This window comes from Cupressus sempervirens, chromosome 10, assembly GCF_028749045.1.
Source record: "Cupressus sempervirens isolate cs-2001-9-10 chromosome 10, ASM2874904v1, whole genome shotgun sequence".
Taxonomy (NCBI): domain Eukaryota; kingdom Viridiplantae; phylum Streptophyta; class Pinopsida; order Cupressales; family Cupressaceae; genus Cupressus; species Cupressus sempervirens.
The window spans coordinates 377844348-377868367 of NC_143127.1; the positions used below are offsets into that span (position 1 = coordinate 377844348).

The window sequence follows — 24020 nt, forward strand, 5'->3', positions numbered from 1 at the left end:
CAATTTATTTCTTCTTGATCATGTGAAATGAGTCAGTTATTCTGACATTAATGAAATCTGTAACGGTCACCAAATGATTTTGAACTAACCATTTATACATCTTGAATTGATGGTTTAGCAAGAATGTTGTTTTTGAATGATTACAGGAAGAAGACTGAAGAAAGGGGAAGTATTGCTAAACGGGATCATCGGAAGGGGAGATCCCGGAAGGGGATGGTCGAATAGTCCAGTCATCTGAATGGACAGGTTTGAGCTAAGTCCACTCTAGCAAGGATACTAGGTTTGATAACATGTTGCAGTATGGAACTTGCATGAGCTATTAAAAAGAACAATATAATAATCAATTAAAAAAACTATAATTCATACCTTTCATGAAATTATTAATGAATTAATCTTCCCTGTTGCAGGGGGTTGGTCACGGGTTCTAGTCTCCTCCGTCCTCGTGGTACCAGTGGGCGTGTCGTGTCAGCGCTACCGGTCACATTAAAAAGTTTACCAGGCGCACTGCAGTTTATAGGGGGGCCATGTTGCACCGATTCCTGCAGTCTAAAAAAGAAATTATTAATGAATTCATTATTTAATTATTATTATTCACACTTAAATACGAACATATGTACATTAAAATAAAGTAACACCAATAAATAATAAGTCATTATCTAATGATGCCACTTTACCTAAACGTACACATGAACATATTTTAAAAATGAATAAAAATAATCAAACTTTTCAATTTCTTAATCTTTTCCTCACTTTTCTTTCTCCTTTTAAAAATTCGAATTGTCTTTGCATTCGAAAAGTCTCTTTGTAACCGATGGCAGCTGAAGAGCCAAATGCAAATCTTTTTATAGAGCCTCCTGATCGTGTTTTAATATATCTTTTACACTTCATCCTCATTAGCAATCGAATACGCTGTGTTCTCTAAGAAAAGAAAGCCTGAATATTAAACTCGAATGAAACCATCAATATCCGATTTGTTCCATATTGCCTTCATACGCACATCTACAGTTTTTTGAGCAAGGAATGGAGCTCACATTTTTCTGACCAGAAGAAATCTGCACAAGACAATCACGTAAGAAACTCCCGATTTTGCTCAATAATTTATTTTGTGTTATTCTTTCTTTATTTCCAAATCAGTAGTGGTTAAACAAAGTATAGTGACTAATATTTGTACACATCAACCATGTTTGTAAACTTCTGTGATATTGCACCAGTCAGATGTTGTTTTGAAAGTTAAATTCCTCATTCTAATATCACTTTAGTACTGGCCGAACCCAAGGAAATAATAATCAGATTATCAAATATGGTCTCAGTCTTATATCTATATCATTGATGTCTTCAAATCAACATAGAGTTTCAATCTTGCATGAAAACTTATCTCTAATCAAAATCTATTGTATCCTGAAATGAAAATGATATCATGAAATCCTAACACCGAGGAATTCACCAGGCGATGATGTCATTATTGGTGAAGAGGTGTCAAGCAATGTTGTGGCTATAAACTCACGAGCACCTGGGAACCACTGGCTTGGAAGCTTGAAAAAGGTGAGGAGGTGTAGAGAGTCTGCATAAAAACGAATGGAATCAGATCAATTAAATAATATGCTAAAATTAAAAAAGCTCATGCATGTTCCAATTACGCAATACGTTGTCAAGTTGAGTGGTGGAGATCGGGTTTGTAGACCCAACTTGAAATCCTTGGCGAGGGTAGAAATTAGGTAGACATACCGAACATGTGATCTTTGTTGATTGTCCAAACGCTTCAGTTATTTTGGAGAATAATTGTTGGGACATCAAACCACCGGGTTGCTCTAATAGCTGAACTTATGAACATCCCAAGCCCGATCCAAAGGTAGGGAAGGCCATTCTAAAGGGTCATTCTATTAAATTAGAATATGTGGGGATAAGTAATAGTCTGCGGTTGGAAGGTTAAGCCTATGTCAATGCTTCTCCTCTCACCAATGTTGAGGCTTGGACAATGAGTTAAAGAAATTCTTTCATTTATACAATATGTTTCTTTTACTTGTAACCTTCTAAAAATTAGATGATTATTTTCATTTCAAGATAGAGAAAACATTTACTTTATGTTAATGAGATTTTCAATTGATATAATTAGCCGTTACTTTAATTTCAGTTAAATAACTAGAAGTAGTTAAAATGTTAGCAATACTTGATATCTCTTTTGATTCTCATAAATGTGTTGATTTCCTTTCAGTTATAATCAGATGGTATAAATCAATATAATGTGAAATGAATTCAGTTACTTATGAAATTAGTTAATTAAGATTATATAATTTGGTTAAGAAAATTTGTATGTTACATATGGTATCAGAGCGTTGGGTTTGACACTGAACCTACGGCACCCTACCTTCTTAATACTTGATGGAAATTTGAATTGACTACAGGATGTTAGTACGTAAAACTCCTCGCAAGAAAACTCGGCATCCCATCTTTCCCTATCTTATTAGAAACATGACTAAATATGACTACTCCTGTTGTTCTGAACCCCAAGACAATGAAAACCTGAATCAGGCAATTCAACGGATGAAGAAGGAAAGAGTCAGGTGGACTCCAGCCAAGAAGGCAGCATATAGAAACAAGCTAATACAAAACTGGAATGCTCAACAGAGCAACCCCCTTTTACAGTTTCATAGATCCTGAATGGTACGAGATATGTACCAATCTGAACCAAAATGTAATGCTGCAAAGCAAGATTAAATGTTGTGTGAATGTAGACTTCCTCAATAGAGGAAGAGTTTGGAAGCGAATAGAGCAGAAAGGAGATCTAAATAGGCAAAGGTAGTTGCTATTTAAAACAGATCATTTCAATGTTACTTTCTAACCATTGTAGCAGAAAATCTCTTAATTGGCTAGATTTAACAATCCTATTTGTAAATCGTTTGTATGGTTGCATTCTAAAGAATGTACTGAGTCCTCTAATCAAGCCACTCATGAATAGGGTGACAGATCTAACTGATCTTTGGTGAATATCCCATAACAAGGTCAGGTTTAGCAAATATGTTTTGTAACCTTTAATAGGGTTGGCTCTTAACCAAGCTCACTTCAAAAGAGCGAATTTCTTTGTGGGCGATAATTCCCATAGCGATTTTTACCTGAATTAGGCTTCCATGTTAAAATCTGGTGTTCATGTGTTTATGAGTGTTTGCATATTATTTATTGTTCTTGTATGCTTAATGTTGTAAATTATTGAAGGTACCTTGAATGTTCAACTGAGTTAATTTGTTGATAAGTTAAAGAGGTGAAAATTGTTGAGGGACCCGTTGGGTGGATATTTTGCAACCGACAGTTTTGGGTAATAATCCAATCGCAAAATAGGATGACCAGCCACAGCGTGTGAGACAGAGTCTCTCCTACCTTAAAGGGAAGGCTCCCCCTTCTCACTGTTCCTTGAATCAACTCAAGGTAAGCAAGAAGTCAAAAAATGGGTATTACCAATATCCTTTCTTCTTAACTTTAAAAAAAGAATCCACTTACTCGTGGAGTGAGTAACGGGCGAGGTGAATCTCTAACTACACTTCTATCAAGAGCTAGAAATAGTGATACCGATAAACCTCCACTAACTCAAAGGCTAGCTGAAAATGTATCGGTTTGGCTCTAAGTCCAATCGTACTTCTATATGAAAAGCTTTACAATTAGGGCACAAAGACTCCTAAAAGTAAGAATACTTAAATATTTTGCGAATTAAGAGAGAAGTATAAGCTACAGGCAAAGCTTCTAGCTATATATTTCCACAACTGCTCCCAGTAAAAGCTTCAACTCTAATTGCTCCTTAAATCACTATACTCTTTTATTGAACACACAATAATAACATGAATCAAGAAAATAGGCACAAATTACAATCAAAGCTTCTAATTTGCTCTATCACAATTGCTTCCAGTCAAAGCTTCGAATCCAATTGCTTCTTTTATTCACTTTTCTCCCAACTTTGTACTACACAATCAAAGTTATGCTTGCACAAATGTGGCAGAGCTTTCTTGCATACAACAGAAGATGATTTTTACAATAAGGGGGCACTCCTTTATGTGGGCATAGGAGTTGAGAAAAAGGTGGAGGAAAAAGTGGAAGCAACTCAACCAACTTTGACCTAGTGTAAATTTTTTTAAAAATATAGGGTTACATGCAACTCACATTACATCTTTTCATACACATGTAACTCGCATTATACGTAATTACACATCTTCATGTAATACGTCCTCTTCAATTACAAACATGAAACAAGAAGAAGAAGAAGAAACACAAAAAAAAATTGAAACAATCCTAGGGATTGTTCTGAAGGGCCTTGTACTTGGCGATGCAATCCCGGATAATCATAGGATCAGAAGTTCATGTACTTTGTACTGCAGCATTCATCTTGATAACCATGGTATTGTGTCTTTTGACAACCTCTAACTGTGATGAATTGTCTGTTGTCATGTGGAAACTTGATGTGATCCAGCTTTTCTCGCTCAAGTTGTCGTGAATTCTCCTTTGTAGATCAGCACAAACTGGAGTCTTTGACACTTTGAAAACCTTCTCGATGGTGTTCGGATGTAAACTCGGAACAACTTTCCATCAACACCTTTACCTTTTTTTGACATAAGGTGTTTGGCGCATGGGAATGTGTACAAATGAAGATTGCTGATTTCTGAAATATGACTTGGGATTTCAAGATGTCATTGCACGAAAAATGGATTACATGTAAATGCAAGATGCAACAAGGGATGAAGGATGAGATGGAAAGCGAAGGCAAATTGAAATGTCCCTTTTCTGATTTTGTATGATATTTCCAACCTTTAATCAGAGCTTTAAGATCAAACAACTAATATCACAAAGATCCTCCAAATTTCTCAAGAAACCCCAAATCGGGTATGCCAGAAATGGTGCCAAAAGCTTCACAGCTTCACCTATTATTAATAAATCTGAAAATGGACATTTTTACAGAAATTTCAGCAGCATAACAGCCTACAAAATGACATTTCCAGATCTATATAGCCTTTACACAACAGCTCACAAATGTAGGACAAAAACTATGCTCATCGGGCTCCCGAAATTAACACAAAAATGCCTGAAAAAATCACAAAAACACTAATAAACTATCTCAGAAGTTTAATCACGTCCCAATACATATATTGAGCTCTATTTTAACAGCTTAAAGTCTGAAATACAGCAGCAACCAAAACTGATATGAAATGCTCAACTGAAAACACCAAACTCATGCAAAAAACACACCCAAAAACCCACAAATCTACACTATTCAGCACAAAGGCAAACTCTGTATGAGCATGCACATGGAATGGCTTCAAACTCTCGTCCTTAGCCTTCCTAGAAACCTGCAAACTCCCGTTCTTGGGTCTCCCTGGAAACCTGCAAACTCCCGTTCTTGGGTCTCCTTCTCCACAGGTTTGGCAGCCTCTGAAGAATAACAAAGAATGAGCGAAAATCAAGTTCTGGAATGTGCCCAAAATGCCTCCAAACCCCCTTAAAAGAGGGCATAAATGTAACTCACATCCAAGAGAGGTTAATGAAACATATTTTAATAATAATTTTCATTTATTAGTCCAACGGTTTCCAAAGATTAACTCCCTTTTTCCGAAACTTCACTTTCTTGGGCCTGCCTGCCTTAGCAAAGATTATTATTTTTTAATTATTTGAAAAGGGGACATGACAAGTCCTCCCCTCCCAAACATTGCTTGTCCTCAAGCAATGGTTGAACAATAAACCAATCAATCCACCTGGATCCCAAATGTAGTCATGAACTATACTACTACCAATTAACACAGGCTCCTGCAATATCCTCTGCAATATGACCAAGAGGAATCCATAATCAAACTGACAATTATAGCTCAACCAAACTCCGAAATCACCACTACCACAATCAAAAACCCATGAGGCACAAACTCTTAGAACATCAGAACCCAAGCAAAGTGGACAAATCAAACTACCAACACAGTAAATACCATCAACGCATCCCACTGGCCTATACGGAATGCACAATCCAACTCTGCAACAATGGTGAATGCTCTCGAATGAAACTGTACCAAGTATGGAGAATCCACACACTGTACAACTCCTGCAGTTAACACAACTTTGCAAATCACCGGCCACTATCTCATAACCATAACTACCATGCACCCTTGATGGTGAAAAGCCATCACAAGATAAATAGCAAGAATTGGAACCCAAACCAAATCTTTCTGCCATCAACTCCTCAACACAAGGATCAAATGCTAACTAATGTACATACCTTGCAATATAATGTTGATAAAAAAAACCAACCTTAGTCAACAACTCACCATGAACAAGTGATACAATCCACTGTGACTGATCACCAGCTAAGTCAGGAGATGTCATAGCCAAAGGAGTAGAATCAATAACAACACCCGCTGAAGCATCACTTTGAAACTCCTGCTCTAAGTCATGTATTATCAAGCTGTCAACTGTAGAACCTATCGCCATGTCCTGCTCATCACAACTCTCATCTTGAGGCATCAAATTGTCCCATAACTGATGATAAGCACTAGGAACCAAAGTACATCTCTGTATCATTATCTCATCAACATGGTCATCAAAGGTAAATTGATGAGCATACCTCACAGTGTAATGCCGATAGAATGCACCAATCTCAGTCAGTGGCTCAGACTGTAATCCAGATGAAACTAACTGCAATTGATCATTAACCATGTTGGAACTAACTACTACCTCCGAAGATATCACCAAGGGAGTAGTGTTACTAGTAGGAACCATGCCAACTGCCGACTCACCAACATCACACATGATCTTTGATAAATCTCGTCTCTGTGCCATCAATACTAGAGGCCACCACCATGTCAGGCATACAACAATCTGCTACAACACCCAACTCAACTGAACCTAACTCTAGTGGGAATGAACCTGATATTCCAATGTTAGTATCAAGAATGGATGCATCCCCATCTCCACTGTCTCTGACAATCTCGGCCATAGACATCCTCGGATCACCAAACACCACTGCTTGTGACTGTATAGAATCAGGTGAAGACTGTAGTCGCTATAACTCCATGGTCACCTTAGACAAATGAAACTGTGACTCCTTGAAAGCCAACTGTGTACTCTCAAGAATCTCAGAAGTCACCACAAGCTGCTCAATAAGCTCACTCACCTCATCTTCGTTGGCCAACAATGCATCATAAGCTGTACTGCCCCACTTCATAAGATAATCTTTGTCGGCTACCAACTGCATATAATCCTGTCTCAGAATCTGGATAGCCTCCCATAAAGAGTGGAACTCTGTCAAGGAAAGATAACTGCCTCCCTGCTCATCACTAGTAGGAGAACCCCATCCATAAACTGCTAACAACTGACGAGCAGCATCGAAATGCTGGCAAGTGATAGCAATGTCTTGGTCACTAACTCTCAACTGATTAGACACATGATGGCACTGGCTTGACTGTCTCCTACAAACCTCCTCTGCTGCACTGTCTAAAGGAGTATCCTCAAAGTTACTAGTCTCTAGAGTATTACCATCCATATCCTGTGAATCAAATCTAAAACTCATATCAACATATGGAGTATCAAAAACATTAGCATTGATGTCCAACTCCTCTATACCCAAGGAAACTAAGTCTTCAAAATTGCCCACTGCATCCTCCTGGATGTCATCAATGCCAATATGATCCTGGGACTCATCTATACACACTGCCAAATATGAAATATCATCAACACATTCTAGCAAGTATGGTCGACTGGATATATGAACAAAGCCCAACATCGGTGTATAAAAACTAATACCAACATTGGACAAGCTGCTAGCACAAGAAAAGACAACACCGTGCAATCTGCTAATCAAATCCATGATAGCACCCAAACAAACGCTGCTACCAAAAAGTGTTAAAGATCTCCTGTCAACTGAATCCCAAATGCCAATATAACAATCTTGAGTCCATATCTGTAAACTAGAATCAGCTGGTAACTCAAGCAAAATCCTCACTTGAGTAATATGACCAATACCAACTAACTCCACATACCTATCATGATGAGATAATGAAGTCAAAATACTATCTTCACTCACCTTCAGCTGGCGGGATAAATCATGTGAAGTACTACCTGCCTCAACCTCATGTGATGAAGCATCTAACTGTGCCTGGTACTCTTTCTCAGCAAAGTCATGAATGCTCAATGTTTGCTCATCTCTACCAGGTATCTCACCATCCTGCACAACAACATCCTCATAATCATCATCTGAACCCACTACACTGTAGTCACTGCCTGTTGTAACTATACCATCCTGAATACCTGTGGCATCACCCTTTGACAACCTGTAAACAATTGTCTCAATTTGAGTATCAAGTTGACTATTACTATCAATCTGTGTAATATCCTTTCCCACCACCTCCTGTGGCAGAGTAGAATCTGAGACCTCTACCTAGCTATCAGCTAGTTTCTCAAACTCCTCATGCAAGTTCTTGGGAATTGTGTCATCTGTCCTGTGAGAAAATCTGCCAAATAGAAATCCAATCAACTTATCCACCTTAGCTGGGTCAGATAACATGTCATTCATTATACGGTGGTGCTCAACCAACTGTTTAGACATGTCATGGCTTATTTTCATAAGTTTATCTCGAATGTCTAAATAACCATCCTTTCTACTATTTTGACTCTGGCTATCAATTGTCCAAGATCGTTCCCTCTGAGACTCTGTACTATACCTGTCCATTCTGGATAAAGTAGAGTGTAACCCCAATAGGATATAACTTCTTCAAACACCAAGAACTAACATGCAAATGATTAGAAGTAGCATGCAACCATAGATTTGGACATGCAACTGATTAGAAGCAACATGCAACCACCAAATTATGACATGCAAGATCTGAGTAGTTGTCAAAACTGACATGCAAGATCTGGGTAGTTGTCAAAACTGACATGCAAACTTCTACAACCACCAAATTCACCAAGAACTAACATGAAAATGATTAGAAGTAGCATGCAACCATAAATTTTGACATGCAGCTGATTAGAAGCAACATGCAATCATAAATTATGACATGCAAGATTTGGGTAGTTCTCAAAACTGAAATGCAAGATCTGGGTAGTTGTCAAAACTGACCTGCAAACTTCTACAAACCCTCAGGCTGGCAAGATCATGGCTCTGATACCACTGAAATGTCCCTTTTCTGATTTTGTATGATATTTCCAACCTTTAATCAGATCTTTAAGATCAAACAACTAATATCACAAAGATCCTCCAAATTTCTCAAGAAACCCCAAATCGGGTATGCCAGAAATGGTGCCAAAAGCTTCACAGCTTCACCTATTATTAATAAATCTGAAAATGGACATTTTTTCAGAAATTTCAGCAGCATAACAACTTACAAAATGACATTTCCAGATCTATATAGCCTTTACACAACAGCTCACAAATGTAGGACAAAAACTATGCTCATCGGGCTCCCGAAATTAACACAAAAATGCCCGAAAACACCACAAAAACACTAATAAACTATCTCAGAAGTTTAATCACGTCCCAATACATATATTGAGCTCTATTTTAACAGATTAAAGTCTAAAATACAGCAGCAACCAAAACTGATATGAAATGCTCAACTGAAAACACCAAACTCATGCAAAAAACACACCCAAAAACCCACAAATCTACACTGTTCAGCACAAAGGCAAACTCTGTATGAGCATGCACATGGAATGGCTTCAAACTCCCGTCCTTAGCCTTCCTAGAAACCTGCAAACTCCCGTTCTTGGGTCTCCCTGGAAACCTGCAAACTCCCGTTCTTGGGTCTCCTTCTCCACAGGTTTGGCAGCCTCTGAAGAATAACAAAGAATGAGCGAAAATCAAGTTCTGGAATGTGCCCAAAATGCCTCCAAACCCCCTTAAAAGAGGGCATAAATGTAACTCACATCCAAGAGAGGTTAATGAAACATATTTTAATAATAATTTTCATTTATTAGTCCAACGGTTTCCAAAGATTAACTCCCTTTTTCCGAAACTTCACTTTCTTGGGCCTGCCTGCCTTAGCAAAGATTATTATTTTTTAATTATTTGAAAAGGGGACATGACACAAATGGTGGACGAGCTTTTACATGTAAGTGCAGATGGAAGAGATGCAAAGCGTGTAATGACATGGGAAGTGGAAAAACATGTAATTGCTCATGGAGGCGTGAATGCATATGGAGAGGCGAAAATGAAAATAGAACCGGAAAATGGGATTACATGAATGTGCGGATGATGAATGAGATGGAAAACATGTAACGCATTTGTCGGATGAGATGTGAAGTGTTTTGACATGGAAAATGGAAGTGAAACGTGATGATGCTTTCACATGAAGTGAAGCAAAAACAAGTTTTTGAGAAAAAACTTGTAACTTCTCCAAAGTGGAGAAAACCAACAAACAAGCACAAAACAAACACGTCTTTGGTAAAAAACTCGAACATGTCAAGATGCAATGCACTTCAACACTTAAATTCAAATTTGGAGTTTGGGGAAATTCCAAAAGTGTGAAAATGAGAGTTTTCATCATTTTTAAATGCAAAATGCACTTTTCATAGCATATATATGGACAAATGTGCAATTTCAAGCTAAAATATGCATGGAAATAGCAAGATAAGCATGAATTGATGAGCAAGTTTGCAAATGTCCACTTACTTGGAGGTTAAAGAGCCAAAATAGCAAGTTTTATAGACTTGAAGACCAATCTTCTTCAAATCCGGATTTTCAAACTTTTTGACTTTTTCCGTACTTGCATTTAACAAAAATTAATGAGTAATGAAGGGTCGAATTTGACATAAAAGTGCCAAATACATGGTCTCCAAAGACAATATCATGCATTTAAAACTCAAAAACAATCCCTCTTGATCAAAGGTATGGGCTGGAAATGCATTTGTTTGAGTTTTTTGAACAAAAAATGACTTTTTAATGCAAAAATCTGGGTCGTTTTTGCAAAAATGTGGTTAAAAAATGCATGTTTTTGAGTCATTTTTGACTTGGGAATGCAAAAACAACTTTCCCAAATGCATATACACGGATCAAAATCAAAAACGTGACTACAAATTACAAAAAAGTGGATAAAAATCCCAATTTTCTGGGCGTTTTTAGCAAAAACGTGATTCATAAAAGGCATGAAATGAATTCGTTTTTGGCTTCTAAGTGCAAAAATGTGAACCAAGATGTATTGGAAATGATTGAACATGCCAAAACTCCTCTTTTCCTTGCAAAAACCTGATTTAAATCACTCAAAATGGATTTATTTGAAGATTTTTCCAAAAATGTGCCCTTGGAAGGAGTTTGAAAAATTGTTTTTTAGCAAGATAAATCCATTTTCAATATTAGAAAATCCATGGCTAAGCAAGAACGACCCTATTGGAGAAAATCTGATGCAAAACCATCAAGTAAATCTCAAGTTATGATCAAAATCGGGTTTTTGGAAGGCAAGAGCATGTTCTTCAAAAATGGACTTTTGGAGGGTTAATGCATATACTAAAACATGTTTTGTGATCAAAAACGGACCTTTTTGGGTCACTTACATATTTTAAAATGTGCATCTCATCGAAATCACACTTTTTGGATGCCATTATATGTTTTAAAATATGCTCATAAGCAAAAACAGACCTTTTGGGGGAGGAAGCATGTTTTAAAATGCATCTCACTTTTAAGATGTAGGAGCATAAAAACTTCACTTTTGATGCAGTAGCATCAAAAAGGTCCACTTATGATAACCTTTTGATGTAATGACATCAAAAAGGTCCACCAAAGTAAACTTTATATACATTAACTTGTAAAATGTCCACTTTTGATGGATTTTACATGTTATTGCATATAAAATGTCCACTTATGAATACTTTAAGTCATTTAATTCACTTAAAATTATAAAAATGTTACAAAATGGGTCATAAACAATATTTATTTATCATATTTTGAAATATAACATATAAACATCATTTTAAAGGTAACATTTAAATAAACATTTGATTTTTAAAACCAAAAATTAAATTGAAACTATATAGTTATATAGTTACTTTAAGCAAAAAATTAAAAAATAACTCAACTTAAAATTATAACATGTGCACTATAGTCACTTTAAGTTAAAAACTTTAAGTTAAAAAATTTAAGTTAAAGTAATTTAAAAACATAACAAAAAGTGAATATAAGTTATATTTTTTTAAAAGTGAAAGTCAAATTGAAAATATAACATCATATTTTTAATTCGTGTTGTTGCACCCAAAAGGTCCATTTTTAAAGACTAAAATGGACATATCTGTTGACTGACAACTCTAATTGACCTCTAGGTTAGACCGAATCGAAGGGAAAAATGAAAGGCATGACATGAGCAAAACCAAAAGACTAAAAACAAGCAAACGCAAAGTCAAAAACAAAGAACGGACGATAAAAGCTTCAAAATCAAGCAAAAGCTCGACAAAAAGCAAAACGAAAAAGACTCGACGAAAGCCTTCGGTAAAAGGATTCATTATATCAATTAGTACTGATTGGTTGATCAATACTAACCAATTAAATAACGAACTAAACTCAGAGAAATGCGAAACTAAGCTTGAAAAAGTTTTGTGCTATTACCAACATTTTGTGGTGACAAAATGCATGACAACAGGACCTAAAATAACTGATTCACCCTACCTCTTAGATATCCAACACAAGCCAGAAAAAAGAGTCCCTATTTGCAATGGGGCTATAGTGTGAAAAGGTCAAAAGAGATTCAAGTATACTTATTGTGTTCCTAGTTTTTTATTTTTTATATTTGTAGCCTTTCATTTTGTTAGGTATGTAGATTGAATACCGAAAGATGAATCTCACTAACAAAACACTAATTGTTTCCTTTATACATGTGTAGGGAGGGAGGACCACCTATTCCAAAGGTCAAGGATTCCTGTGAGCCCCAATATATTGGTCACTAATGAATTTTTTGAGAGTATATATCTGGTCAATTATATTTATCGTATATTTAGTGTATTTTTATAATATTTAGTATTAAGACATATTTTAGTTATATTATTTTATATTTTAGAGTTGTATGATAATATAAATTATATTATAATATATTGTTTTATATGTTAACATCTATATAGTTATATTATATCGTATTCATATCATTATTTATTTCTATGTAGTTATATTGGTTGGTTAATTTATTTATTTTATTGTTTATGCTTCAATATAATTATTACTACAAGTAATTTTTATATTTTACTCTTATAATCACTTTTTATTATAGGTCTATTCAGGCTGGGGGCATGACAATTATTATTTTATAAGAATGTTGCACTAATTCACCATAAAAGGAATAACCTTCAGAATCTCATTTACTGATATATGGCTCAAACATCTATATATGGCTCGGAAATCCTTTATCTTTGACTAGAATTTGGCCTTTAGAGTAGAAAACTTTGTGTCTGCAATCCTATTAATGGCATCTTGAGGAGTGGAAGGACCAGAGACCTTTACAAAACTTTATGTTTCTAACCCTCTTAATGGCATCTTGAAGAGTGGGAGGACCAAAGGTCTTAAAGGCTTAAACACAACCATGAAGACGTTATGATAACCCATCAAAGAAAAGCTACCAACCTCCTCATTGATACATCTGGAACCATAACAATTTGGCCTCTAGAGCTCTGAAATGTATGCATCTACAGTACCACTCTGCTCAAGTTATGCCAACACTTCAAAATTCAACTCTAGATTTTTCATATCAAATTTGTCTATAACTAATAACTTCCTAGCTGAAATCAAAAAGGAGTTCATTAAATTGTGTCCTTGTGTTCCTAACTTGCCATACCAGCATTCATGAGCCATACACCTAAGTGCATGATAGCATACATGATAGCATGATTTTTTAAATAAGGTTTAATGAAAAGTAAGAATCTGATTTCAAAAACAATGATCTGATTGTGCATTTGTTGCAGCCATCAAAAGTGAGAATAGGATGTTCACACAATCTCTTTGTAAACCCTACTTGTTAGCGCCTCTGTCTATCCTAAGCTATTGTGTAACTTTCCCAAGCATGGTCATTAACAAATATGTTTGTGTTCATTAATTTAAAACATATTAAGAATTGGGAACAAGAGAAATTTTGGAAACCTGTCCCCTAGCTATCCCACAAAATTAATTTGGATAATATTTTGAGATTGATAAGTTGTGTGCCTCAAACTCTCATGTGAACTCTAAATTTAAATTATTTGACACAAACATTATATATTAAGGTTCTAAGGTTCTATAATGAATATAAATATGCTTTAACCATGTTTTCATATAAATATTTAAGATTTCCCTATATATTATAGATTTCCCTAATTTTCATGTAGTCATCAACACTGTTGTCCCTTGCTAGAAGAAAAAATCCTTCTTGGAAACCCATCACTATTCCCATAATCCCAATAAACCCAAGATAACTTTGCTTAAATGATAATATTTTTGGCCCACATATAGTGAGACTGCATTAATTCAGCATTTTGAGATGTTACTTTACAACAATTAAACTGCAAGTTACCCACAACCTTAGTTTTAAGGCAGCTTAATTTAATTAATTAAACTATTATCTTTTTAATTCTCCAAATTAGTCTACGAGAATAAAATAGGCTAGTGAACCTCTCCTGAATGCCTAAGTTGAAGAAAAGTAAATTACTGGATGACATTAATCTCTATATTGACTAGACTATCCAAGAAAAGGGACCTATGTTTACAAAAGACGAGACTGCTGATCTTGAGAGGCAAAGAAAGAAGGTTCAGTAGAAGCAAATGCAAGACATATTTTGGATCAGGGCAGCAATCCTAAGGAATCAATACTATCAAGTTTGAGACTGGAATTCTTATCAACTGCAAGTTACCCACAACCTTAGTTTTAAGGCAGCTTAATTTAATTAATTAAACTATTATCTTTTTAATTCTCCAAATTAGTCTACGAGAATAAAATAGGCTAGTGAACCTCTCCTGAATGCCTAAGTTGAAGAAAAGTAAATTACTGGATGACATTAATCTCTATATTGACTAGACTATCCAAGAAAAGGGACCTATGTTTACAAAAGACGAGACTGCTGATCTTGAGAGGCAAAGAAAGAAGGTTCAGTAGAAGCAAATGCAAGACATATTTTGGATCAGGGCAGCAATCCTAAGGAATCAATACTATCAAGTTTGAGACTGGAATTCTTATCAACTGCTAAGGCTAGGAGCCCAACTATTACTAGAAAGTATCCAGTGAAGAGAAAAATGAAATTGTTGTGACATTCCTAGAATTGTAGATTTTTATGATGATTTTCAATTATCATGACAGACATATCGAATTACCAGCATTGCATTTTGATGCAATATTGTACTAATTTATTATTCAAATCAAATAGAAAATAGTTTGCCAATATTATTTAATTCTATTTCATCTTTTATAACATTGTTTTACATGAAATTTGTTTATTTCAATTTGTTTGGCTTTTTTGCCTATTTGCCAAGTCCAACACAAAGACTGGATCTGCTAAATGCTTCTGGGTCACAAAATTTTAAACTGGATGTGAGAGAAGTTTTCTCGTACAAACATAGAGTTGTGAACATTAAATGCCCATACTGTAGCCGGTAAAAGATATTAAAAAATGAACATTACCCGTCCTCTAAATTTTCGATCATAGTTTTCTGGAGTAAACCCGCCAAATGTGTATGGTTCATCTAATAGAGTATGAGCCCGGGTCCTGTTTCAATAAAAGAGCCATACAGATAAAATAGACAATTAATTTAAGAAGGAAGAGATTTACTGTCGATAAAAGACCAATGTTGGTAAAAGAAGCATGAAAATACTTTCATTTAAATTTATTAAAATGCTGGAGTAAGTTATACATGACAGAAAATTATGAATAAGCTAGAACACATAATCGATACATACATGCCCTCAGCTAAAGCTGCCAAAAAAACAACAGGCTTGAAAGTTGATCCTGGCGATCTGAACGCCTGCTGTGTAAGACAATGTTCTGAATTGTGACCCAAAACAGCATAGAGGAAAAACACAGAAAAAAGCATTAAAAATCATCACCAATGTTGCACGGTTGAATCCACTCTCGATAAAGTTCCTCCCTCCAACAAGAATTTGAACAGCTCCACTTAAAGGTTCAATGGCAACTACAGCACCTTCCAGCCTGAATAAAATTTGTTCAAATGAAACTTCTAACTGCCTAACAGGCCACATAAACTAAAAGAAACCCAATGTTCCATCTTTAAAAAGGTTCACGATCGCTTCCATCTATATTCGTTTCCCATATAATGATCTTTGTATAATCCAACGTAGAAGTCACTTTGATTTAACAGCCTACTTACACACTCATTACCTAGATTTGGCTGCTTCCTTCAACTCCACTTGAAATCTGGAAACAATATCTTGTAAGTATCTCTCCCTGTCAACAAAATAAATACATACAAGAACAACTTCAGTATTATTTACTTACTGAAAATACAACAAAATGATCTATCATTGATATCTAAGAAAGTCATGTAACCTCCATGGCATGCAGATACATTTCTTGTACTGCGGCACCATCTCAGAGGCAGATCCTTTTGGTTTGGCACCTGAAGGGGCAGTAGGAGAGCATTTCATCCATCCCATTTACCCCTAGTACTCCAGTTTTATCCTGGATCACACCCCCAAGGAACAAAGTTTTTTCTCTTCTGAAATTTCTTATATGGAATTCTCAACGCACCTATTTTCAAATTCCTAAAGAATCAAATCTTTGCCTAGTAAGGTTAAGTAATATCCTCAGCATTAATATTTGGGAAAACAATTTTTGTTACGAAAAATGCACCAATAGTGTTAGTCCATTCTTCCATGCGATTACAAATTGTATTCAACAGATTCTATCTCTATCTCAGTAAGCTATAAGCCCAAAAGCAAGATAAAAGGAGGAAGTTTTGATCCTTGTCCATCATCCCTTGGTCTCTTACCCATATCTCAGAAAGAACTTCCAGTTTCCTCCTCCATTATGCTTCTGTAATCTTTAACTTCACTTTCCATTTTGCATAAAGTTGTTTTGCCAACTTAGCTCTGTTCAACCCACCAACCCTAAAAGTGACCACTAAAAATACCAAAAAGGTTGTTTTGTATGTCACTTGTGCATTTGTGAATGAAAAGAAAAACTTCTTGCCTCCATTGCTAAACTGTCTTGTTTGGTTGCCATTTCTGAAGTATTGTTGTCAGGTGATTGTTGTGTGCTCTAAGCTTGTTTGTGAGCTATTCCTGCATGGTTGAAGTGTGGACAACTCCTCAAAGACATTGAAAAGGAAGATTTCAACAAAAGAGGTAGGGTTTTGTTTATTTTTAAAAGTGGTATTGCATTTTTTAATAAATGAAATGACCTCTCTAGCTTTATTTTCTTTTTGCATTTTAGTTTCTGGCTTTCTGTGTTGTTTGTAGATTTACAAAATGGAAAGTGTTTCTTGCACCGGAAACTCCCGCTTCAAAACAGACAAATCTTCACCACTATGGAAATATGTGGAAATAGTTCAACCAATTCTAGGTGGACGGTTTTTTGCAAATTTGCAGTCATTGCAAAGAGGAATGCAGTATTTCTTATAGTGGAGTGAAAGCAAACATGTGCTTTATTCCTCAAAACATGAATTAAGCTTTTTACAAGGAAGCCAAGAGGTAATGGGGTACTACCCTAAAACCCTCCTTCCAAACCACATAGTGAACTAATATATTCAAGAGAAAAAACAAGCAGATGATGCAGCTGGGATTGCACATTCTCATCCTATCCAAAAGTCTAGAAATAAAACAAAATATCTATTACTTCAGTTTCCTCTCCCAATGAACCACCTATAGAAGGTCATCCATTGTTGAGTTTTCCTCAACAAACGATGACAAAATAACAGAGAAAATAGGCACTTGGAAATATCATTTCTAAATAAAGCTAGAGACATTGTCGAGAAAGACACAGTGAGATGCATCTATGCAAAAGGGTTGTCATTTATTATTGTTCACTCATTGTATTGGTAAAAAAATGTTGAAATTAATTAAAGAGGCTCCAAAAGGGTTCAAGGGCCCCAGGCTATGAGAATGTGTGCCCCACTTTATTGGACAGAGAGGTGATCCATGTAGAGGCTTCCATGCAGCCCATCAAGAATTCATTGGTCTAAATAGGTGTGACCATACTATCCAATGGATGGAAAGGTGCAAGAAATCATCCATTAATAAATGTTATTGCAATGTCCACAAGAACTGCAAATGTTTTTTAAGGTTGCGGATTGTGAAGGGTAGAAAAGGACGATCCTTTCATTGCAAACATTCTCATCCAAGCCATTGAGAAAGTTGACCCTGAAAATGTTGTTTGTGTAATAGCCGACAATGCAAATTATTATAGGGTTGTCGGGTTACTGGTTGAGGAACACTTAAATCACATTTTTTGGACACCTTGTGTTGTCCACTCACTCGAAATAATGCTATAAAAGATTGACACTAGGATTGAGTGGATAAAAAAAATGTATGAAGATACGCAACAAATCCAAATGTTCATCACAAACCACCATATGATGCAAGCCATATTTAGACAACTCTAAAAAATTGGAGCTCTTCAAGGTAAGTTAAGCTATATAAAATTTAAACATGTTTTAGAAATTTAGACTTTACTTTAGTAATCTTTCTATATTTTTTAATTGTAATTTAAATCCTGATTTTAATTTATCATTGTTTTGCTTTGTCTCTAACATTGTTTTGAGACTCCTTGTGAAGGTTAAATAGGCATTGTCTAGAATGGCAATTGTTAAATATTTGGTAGCTGCGACAGAGCTCTTTTATACTTGTGTTGTTCAACAACAGTGCAATGCCCCCTATTAGGCTTAGGCATAGTCATTAGACCCATTGCCAGTTTAACCCGAATTCAATATTTATGTCCAAGCCAAAATGGATAAAGATGCAACAATTTAATCAAAGTAAAGAATTATTCATTCATTTAATCCAACTACGTTAACTATGTATATTTGTTGCATCTATACTGGCCTTATTACTATTCCAACATGCAGAAGGAAGGATTAGGTGTATAACCAAGGTGCCTAGAGACTAAACACAATGGGATCCCTCAAAGTTTATAGGTCCAAGCCCAAATCCTATCTTCAATCTTACCCGCAAGGCTTCTACGACACTAACCCCTATCTTGTCTTGAGATTGATGCTATTGTTTGGATTTACACAAGCCCCTCCTTAGGAACACCTTTGTCCTCCCTTCTCAAAATAAAATAGTAATATCCCATGTATTACCACTATATGTATAAAATATACATACAGTTCTAATTCTACACATATATAGCGATATATATGTGTATATATTTCTAGTTCTATGATTATTAAAATATATATATTAAATGGATTAGAATATATTATGACCTCTGATCCTAATAGAATGTAGACATAATATTTGGCTGTTCAACATTAATTCATAAATGCTTTCTAGCCAAGTGATGCAACACAAATCCTCTTTAATAAGTATGAATGATATCTATTCATTTTTTGAATACCGTCTAATGGACAATATCAAATACATTTCATATTCTCTGAAAAACCTTCCATGGAACATCACAGCCTTCCTTCTTTGAGCCAAATAGTAAATACGATTGAATATGGTTAACCATAAATATGTATTTATATATCTTTGGTATATTCATCAATTATTTTAATAATAGTTCTCAAGAGTAATGTCCCCAATTTTTTTTAAAAATATTTTAATTAGGTTAATTAATTAAAAGGTCCTAAAAATTAAATAATATCACAAGAACTTATTTAATTAATTGATTTAATTAATAAAGGGGACCGAATCATTTTAACTATCCGTAGGTGTTAGCCATGTCAACACTCTTTTGTAAACTCTCAGGACTTTTCTCCAAAGGGGTATTTATGTGTGGCATGTAGGTAGTTATTGGTATGTAATTTGCATTAATTTCTTTGTACTACAAATTCCTATTAAAGTTCTCTATTGTTCGCCATTTCGGAAGTGAAAGATCTTCCCTACTTGGCTTTCCGATTTCGGTGAGATTCAACCCTCACCCTATTTCGTTCCCTGCAATACTTTGCTTGGATCTGGCAAATCGGAGCACTATCTTCATCTATGAGTATTAATTGAAGAATATTGGTATTCAATATCTATTCATGCTTGGCATTTATTTCATGGAGTTGTGTTCTAATATTATTTGATTATGAGTTTGTATTCTCTTTCCAATTTTTGTACAATACCCTCTGTACTCCTCCCTCCATCTTCCATCTCCCAACTTCCATCCATCATCTTCCATCTTCCAACTTCAACACACCATCTTCCATCTCCCAACTTCCATCTGCCATCTTCCATCTCCCAACTTCCACTCGCCATCTTCCATCTCCCAACTTCCATCTGTCATCTTCCATCCACCAACTTCCATGTACCATCTTACTTCCAACTTCCATGTACCATCTTCCATCTTGCGACTTCCATCTTCCATCCGCCAACTTCCATCTGCCATCTTCCATCTCCCAACTTCCATCCATCATCTTCCATCTCCCAACTTCCACTGTAATGTCCCCATTTTGGCTGACATCGTTTGCGTGCCGGATCAGTCTACCATGGACTCTCGTAGGCTAGTGGTTGTGATGAGAGTCATTCTGGCGTTTATTTGAGGATTGGATGGCTTATTATGCTCTTGAAGATATTATTTTATCATTACTTTTTATATGCGGCCTACATGTTATAATTTTAAGTTGAGATTGCACTTTTATTTTATAAAGTTATTTAATTATAAAAGTGCATTATAATGGGATTTTATAATGGATGCTTCTAAAAGTTCTTAGTAACTTCTTAGAAAAGTGAATAAATAGAGGGCTTGGCCTCTCATTTGAAGACGGGGGGGATTTGATAATTCTACTACATTTTCTCTTGAGCATTTGTGGCACCATCTAGGTCTGCAAATATTCACCATAATCCTTGAGAATGATACCTCTCAAGAGATTGCATAACTGAGGAAGTGAAAGACCTTCTGAAGGGTTGCACTTTGGAGATAGTATCCAACTATCTCAAGCTGAGCATAACTGTGGCGAAGGGCGAACATCTAGAGGATTTGTTTGAAGGAATTTTAATTGCATATCTTGAGGAAGTTTCTACTTCAGTTCAAAAGGGTTTGATTTTTTTTTTAAAAGCAGTTCGAAAAAGCAGGCCGAAAAAGCAGAACCGAAAAAGCAAGCCGAAAAAGCAGTCCGAAAAAGCAGGTTTGAAAAAGCAGCTCAAAAAAGAAAATCCAAAAAAAAGTCCGAAAAAGCAGTTCGAAAAACCAAAGTGAAAAAACAGATCTGAAAAAAAGCAAGTGAAAAAGCAGATCAGAAAAAGCAAAGCAGGAAGATAGCATTGGAGAAAGTTATTACAGCCATCTACAACCAAGTTCTTTTGTTTGCATTGCATTTTAGGTGTTATAAGTTTCAGCTGTAGGTGTGCATTATACCAGCATTATCATTTTTGTAATCTATGTAAATGCCAAAAAAAAGTCTTGGCCATATTTCATGAGCATTGTATTAGAAATTTCATTGCAATTAAGAAGATAACAGTTGCTGGTGTCATTTGAGCAATTCAATATTATTATTTATCAGCTATTGCATACCAACTGTTTGTAAAAATGCCAGTTGGCTGTAGGTGTTCATTTCATTCATGATCAACTTATTAGTTTGCATGCCAATTGTTTGACAAAATGTCAATTGGCTATAGGTTCTCTTTTTGGCATAAATAATGTTATAATTTTGCATCCCAAGTGTTTGTCAAAATTACTAGTTGCTGTAACTGCATATTGCAAGTAGTTTCAGTCACATATATGCATTGAATATTGTCAGAATAAGTTGCACATTCATGTTAGGTCATTGTTTAGTCAAATCATAATCTTCTTGCAAGCATTCTTCTTGATGCTAAGTGAAGGAAAGAGCCATAAAAGAATATTGAATTTTCTATCAGTCATATGACCCTTGTATTCAAAGTGTTTTCTTGAACCTTTATCAGCATTTTGGGATCAGATTTGAGTAGGGTCATTACAGTGGTATCAGAGCATAATTTACATTTTGATGTGTTGATTCTCAAACATTAGAAGCCACCTATAGTTACTTTTAAGTACATATCAAACTGATAACATTAGACCAGCAAGTGGGAAGGTTGCACATGTAGCATTTGACAATATTCCTTGTGTCACTCAAAGCATATTTTAGACCTGTAAGACCAAGGGATATTACATCCACCCACCATCTTCCATCTGTCATCTTTCATCCACCAACTTCCATCCACCAACTTCCATCTGCCATCTTACTTGCAACTTCCATCTACCATCTTCCATCTTGCAACTTCCATCTTCCATCCACCATCTTCCATCTCCATCTTCCAACTGTCATCTGTCGTCTTCCATCTGCCATCCTCCAAATCCACCGTACAACATTCCACTCATCTGTACGGGCATATACATTCCTCTATACGACATTCACATTCCAGGCGTATCCGTTCCTCCGTATGACAAAGTCATTCCACCGTACGACATCTTGCTCCACCGTGCAGATTAGACATTTCCCCCTTCATGCTTAGACAAACGGTAAGGTTCGCAATCAAAGCTGGTGATTCTACCAACCTGTTGGGAGAATTCAGAGTTTAAGTCTTGGATCACACTATGGCACCCAACAATCCCATATGGTCTCCAGTCGATTGGAAGGAACATCTTTTAGTAGAGTAGTCCAAAAATACTTTTGCATGCCTACTATTGAATGGTCAAGCGCAAGATAACAAATACAAGGTGGTTGGCAATATCATTTACCACAAAGACAAAATCTATTTGGTACCCGAGTCAAAGATGAAGGAATTGATTCTGGACGAAGATACCTACACAAATATTGTCGAACCAACACCCAATGATCATTCTGATGGATATGTGGGTTCTATAAGTGGCCCTCCGAATGAACAGGCTCTACCGATGGCTATTCAACTTCATGGAGATTCTACCAATGATTCCTTGCAAGAGCAACCATAATGGGTTGAATATGGAGTTTTTCCTTTGATTGTGCATAAAGCATGCGTGACAATAATTTTTCCATGTGAAGGGCTTCCTCATACAAACAACTAGATCTACATGAACTGTGAGGTTCCTGAGGAGATTGGTGTACATGATCCAATGAAGGTCTTGGATTGAAGCACCTATGTGCTTAATGATTAGCTTCCATGGGATCCTGGTGTTTTTGGATATACCAATGTTTATATTAGACTGGCACAGCGGAGCCCGGGTGGTGGTCTATTCATCCCAATTGAGTTCAATTATGCACATGTGCTCTTGAAGAAGCATAGAGTTTTTAGCAGATATAGCAATCTGTATCCGCGCATGGTTTGGGATCCTAGAGTTTGCAGATTGCTTGAGGACAAGCAATCTTTGGACGGAAAGGATTTGTAATGTCCCCGATTTTTTAAAAAAGATTTAATTAGGTTAATTAATTAAAAGGTCCTAAAAATTAAATAATATCACAAGGACTTATTTAATTAATTGATTTAATTAATAAAGGGAACCAAATCATATTAACTATCCGTAGGTGTTAGCCATGTCGGCACTCTTTTATAAACTCTCGAAACTTTTCTCCAAAGGGGTATTTATGTGCGGCATGTAGGTAGTTGATGGTATCCAATTTGGATTATTTTCTTTGTACTGCGAATTCCTGTTGGAGTTCTCTACTATTCGCCATTTTGGAAGTGAAAGATCTTCTCTACTTGTCTTTCCGGTTTCGGTCGGACTCAACCCTCACCCTATTTCATTCCCTATAATACTTTGCTCAGATCTGGAAAATCGGAGCACCATCTTTGTTTGTGAGTATTAATTGGAGAATATTAGTATTCAATATCTATTCATGCTTGGCATTTATCTCGTGGAGTTGTGTTCTAATATTATTTGTATATGAGTTTGTATTCTCTTTCCAATTTCTGTACAAGACCGTACATACTCTTCACTCGGTACTCCTCCCTCCATCTTCCATCTCCCAACTTCCATCCATCATCTTCCATCTTCTACCCGCCATCTTTCATCTTGCAACTTCCATC

The 24020-nt window shown here is 35.9% G+C and overlaps 1 protein-coding gene across 6 annotated transcripts in view; it reads right to left on the minus strand.

Moving 5' to 3' along the window:
* Positions 1 to 24020, minus strand: part of LOC149534251 (uncharacterized) — a 286537-nt gene that overhangs the window by 137520 nt on the left and 124997 nt on the right. For 2 of the 6 annotated variants that reach the window (XM_089806888.1, XM_089806884.1), the window contains exons 9-12: positions 16297 to 16362; positions 16005 to 16107; positions 15858 to 15925; positions 15582 to 15666 (exon numbers count right to left, since the gene is read on the minus strand). In XM_089806888.1, coding sequence (XP_089663014.1) covers positions 15582 to 15666; positions 15858 to 15925; positions 16005 to 16107; positions 16297 to 16362 — 322 coding nt within the window. The remainder of the gene's footprint in view (positions 1 to 15581; positions 15667 to 15857; positions 15926 to 16004; positions 16108 to 16296; positions 16363 to 24020) is intronic. The other 4 variants (XM_089806885.1, XM_089806887.1, XM_089806886.1 and 1 more) reach the window with 4 other exon arrangements.